Source organism: Helianthus annuus, chromosome 6 (genome assembly GCF_002127325.2).
Source record: "Helianthus annuus cultivar XRQ/B chromosome 6, HanXRQr2.0-SUNRISE, whole genome shotgun sequence".
Taxonomy (NCBI): domain Eukaryota; kingdom Viridiplantae; phylum Streptophyta; class Magnoliopsida; order Asterales; family Asteraceae; genus Helianthus; species Helianthus annuus.
In genome coordinates, this window is record NC_035438.2 from 136107870 (window position 1) to 136111493 (window position 3624).

Genomic DNA, 3624 nt, shown 5'->3' on the forward strand with positions numbered 1-3624 from the left:
CAAGCAAAAGTTGATTGAGGCCCCTATTTTAGTTGCACCAGACTGGAGTCTGCCGTTTGAGATTATGTGCGACGCGAGTGATTACGCTATAGGGGCCGTTCTTGGCCAAAATAGAGAAAAACACTTTCACCCGATCTATTATGCGAGCAAAACTCTTCACGACTCTCAGGAGCATTATACCACGACAGAAAAAGAGCTCTTGGCGGTCGTTTTCGCATTTGACAAATTTAGATCGTACTTAGTGCTTTCGAAAACCATTGTGTATACTGATCACGCAGCCATCAGATACATCTTCAGCAAACAGGACGCTAAGACGCGTCTGATCAGGTGGATCTTGTTGCTGCAGGAGTTCGATATTGAAATTCAAGATAAAAAGGGTGCGTTGAATGTAGCAGCTGACCATCTATCTCGGTTAGAGCATGGAGACATCGTGGACACGCGTTGGGATTCCATAAATGACAACTTCCCACACGAGTCTTTGATGAGTGTTGAATTATGCGATGAGTCACCATGGTTCGTTGACCTTGCGAACTACCTTGCTTGCGGGATTCTTATTAAAGGGTTGACTCACCAGCAAAAGAGGAAATTCTTTGCTGATGTCAAGCACTACATTTGGCATGACACTTAATTGTTTCGGGTTGGTGCTGATCAGGTGATTAGGAGGTGTGTTTCAGGGGAGGAGGCGACCGATATTCTGCGCCACTGTCACGAGGGACCTACCGGAGGCCACCATGGAGCCAACTTTACCGCCAAGAAGGTGTTGGGTTCTGGGTTTTATTGGCCGACTATATTTCGTGATGCGCAGAGTTGGGTTAGAGCGTGCGATGCTTGCCAGAGGGCGACAAATATATCGGCGCGTGATGAAATGCCTCAGAACTGGGTTCAGGTTTGTGAAGTCTTTGATATCTGGGGGATAGACTTCATGGGACCATTTCCCCCCTCACGAGGTAATAAGTACATCCTGGTCGCAGTTGACTATGTATCCAAGTGGGCGGAGGCACAGGCCTTACCCACCAATGATGCCAGGGTGGTCGTGAGATTTTTGAAAAGCTTATTTGCCCGGTTTGGCGCTCCGAAAGCGCTTATCAGTGACAGAGGGACGCATTTTTGCAATACCCAGCTCGAGAGAGCTTTGTCCCATTACGGTGTGCATCACCGTTTATCCACGCCCTATAATCCACAGACAAGCGGGCGGGTGGAAGTCACAAACCAGGGGCTGAAGAGAATCCTTGAGCGGTCGGTAGGTGCAAACCGCAAGGATTGGTCGGATAAGCTTGATGAATCGTTGTGGGCTTTCCGTACGGCTTACAAGACGCCTATTGGGACTACTCCCTTTAGGCTTGTTTACGGAAAAACATGCCATTTGTCGGTTGAGTTGGAGCATAAAGCGATGTGGGCTCTAAAAACCGCAAATCTGGACCTAAAAGCCGGAGGTGAAGCCCAGTTTCTCCAGATTCATGAGTTGGAAGAGTTGCGACAACGCGCTTATGAAAGCTCCGTGTTGTACAAGGAGCGCACGAAGAGATTGCACGGTAAACGCTTGACGGACCACAAAGAATTCCAAGCGGGTGATCTTGTTCTTCTTTAAAACTCGCGGTTGCGCTTATTTCCCGGGAAGCTTCATTCACGTTGGACAGGCCCATACACAGTTAAAGAGGTATTTCCGTATGGGAGTGTTGCAATAGAGAACGCGGACGGTGTTATTTTCAAAGTAAATGGGCATCGCTTGAAGTTGTACCGTGCCGGGCCGATAGAGTCGGTGGTGGAGGTCATTGAGCTCTAAACCCCGCACACATCATAAGTGTGGGGAGGAGAGAGTCTACGCTGCTGACTCGCGGATCAAAAATGCAGCAAGAGCGTCAAAAGCGCTTTAGGGGTAAAATCGTCCTTTTTTGTGTTTTTCTAGTTTTAGCGTAATTTAGGAGTATTTGGTAATTTCCGTTAGTTTGTACAGTTTTTATACGTGCCGAGTGAAGGGTCTGCGTGGGAATAATGTTAGAACAGTTTGCGGATGGTAAAAATGGCGAAAAACGGCCGAAAAGGGTGCTGAAACTGTTTACTGCAGAAACTTCTGATCTGCAGATATGGCACGGCCGGGCCACCTGTCGCACGCCCGTGCGTTTACGGGCTGGACGGAACGGTGAGTCGCACCCCCGGTGCATCTCCGAGAATAACGCGAAGGGTCAGCCAAATGTCGGCGACGCACGACCGTGCGAATGGCTAAGGGCAGTTTGGTCATTTGTCAATATAAATACCCTCATCTGCAGCCCCCATTCACAATTCGCGAACCCTAACTGCTGCTGACCGTTCCAGAGCGTTTTTGCCTTAAATCGCACGGTTTCTTCGCACGGTTTCACCCATCTCTTCGCACGGTATGTTCCTTCTTGTAGGTTTTCGATTTCTTCGCTTTCTAGGTTAGATTCATCCGATCCTTCTTGTAGGTTTTCGATTTCTTCGCTTTCTAACACGCATCGGAGTTGCACGGTCGTTCCTTGGAGGAACGGTCGTGCCTTGCCGGCTGTTCACTGATTCTGATGTTGGCTCGGCATCGCCCGTGCGTTTACGAGCTGGACGGAACGGTTGATCGCACGCCGTGCGGTTACAACATTAGCCAGTCACATCTGCTCGATCTCGGTGACGCACGACCGTGCGACAGGCCGCACGCCCGTGCCAATTGCCTAGATCAGTTTGACAGAACCTTCATAATTGTGCGTTCTGCTGTTTTCGAATGAAATTTTTCCTGTTCCATGATTTCTAACTATATTCCTCATGCAGATGAATCATCCCTTCCTTCAGTTTAACCCCAACGATGAACGGGAAGCCCTTTGTATCCCAAGACGGGACGCCTGATGGAGAAGGCGAGGGCAGTTTGGCGTCCCCAGGAGGTTGAATTGGGACGTTATGAGGGATCTCAATCAGTTTGATATTCGGTCGTTGAAAGCGATGGGGGTAATTGTTGAGACTGATCATGGGGATAGGTTGAGGGGGCTCAACAACGAGGTCTGGGACCCGTTTCCCCCACTTCCAGCAGACGATGAGGATGAGGAAATGCAGGAGCAGCATGAAGTTCAGCAGCATGAGCCGCACACACTACCACACCAGCCACAAACACCTCCACATGAGCCGCAGCACCATGATTACCACCAGCATCAGGAGTGGCCAGAGTTTTACCAGCAGTTCCAGCAGATGCGTGTTACGCAGGAGCTACATGGGACTTATATCGACCAGATTAGGACTAGCCAGGACCAGATCAGGGCTAGTCAGGATCAGCTCTGTGACAACTCGTATTTTGAACCCGTCTTTGTAATGAATGTATGACGTATGTGAACATGTTGTGATCATATGAGCTGTGAATTGTTATGTGCATGTATGTATGATATGTGAATGTGTGTTTTACATGTTTGTATGAAACCCGAACCGCACAACACTACACAAATCACACAAGGCCTTTGGGCCGTGCCATTGTGCTCGGATTAGGGGCAGCCCAATTAAGGGTCGGGCCACTCCTCTTAATCGTGTAAACCCCATAGTTGGGGATTTGGATTATCATTTGTCACAAAACACTTAACACAACACAACCCTAGCTCGCCTCTCTCTCTCACGAACTCGAAGGCAACCACACAC

The 3624-nt window shown here is 49.1% G+C and overlaps 1 protein-coding gene across 1 annotated transcript; it reads left to right on the forward strand.

Annotated features, from left to right (window-relative positions):
* The first annotated feature begins 2901 nt into the window (after positions 1 to 2901).
* Positions 2902 to 3318, forward strand: LOC110876892 (50 kDa gamma-zein-like). Its single transcript, XM_022125049.1, has one exon. It carries the CDS (start codon positions 2902 to 2904, stop codon positions 3316 to 3318), a length of 417 nt encoding a protein of 138 aa, XP_021980741.1.
* The last annotated feature ends 306 nt before the right edge of the window (positions 3319 to 3624 follow it).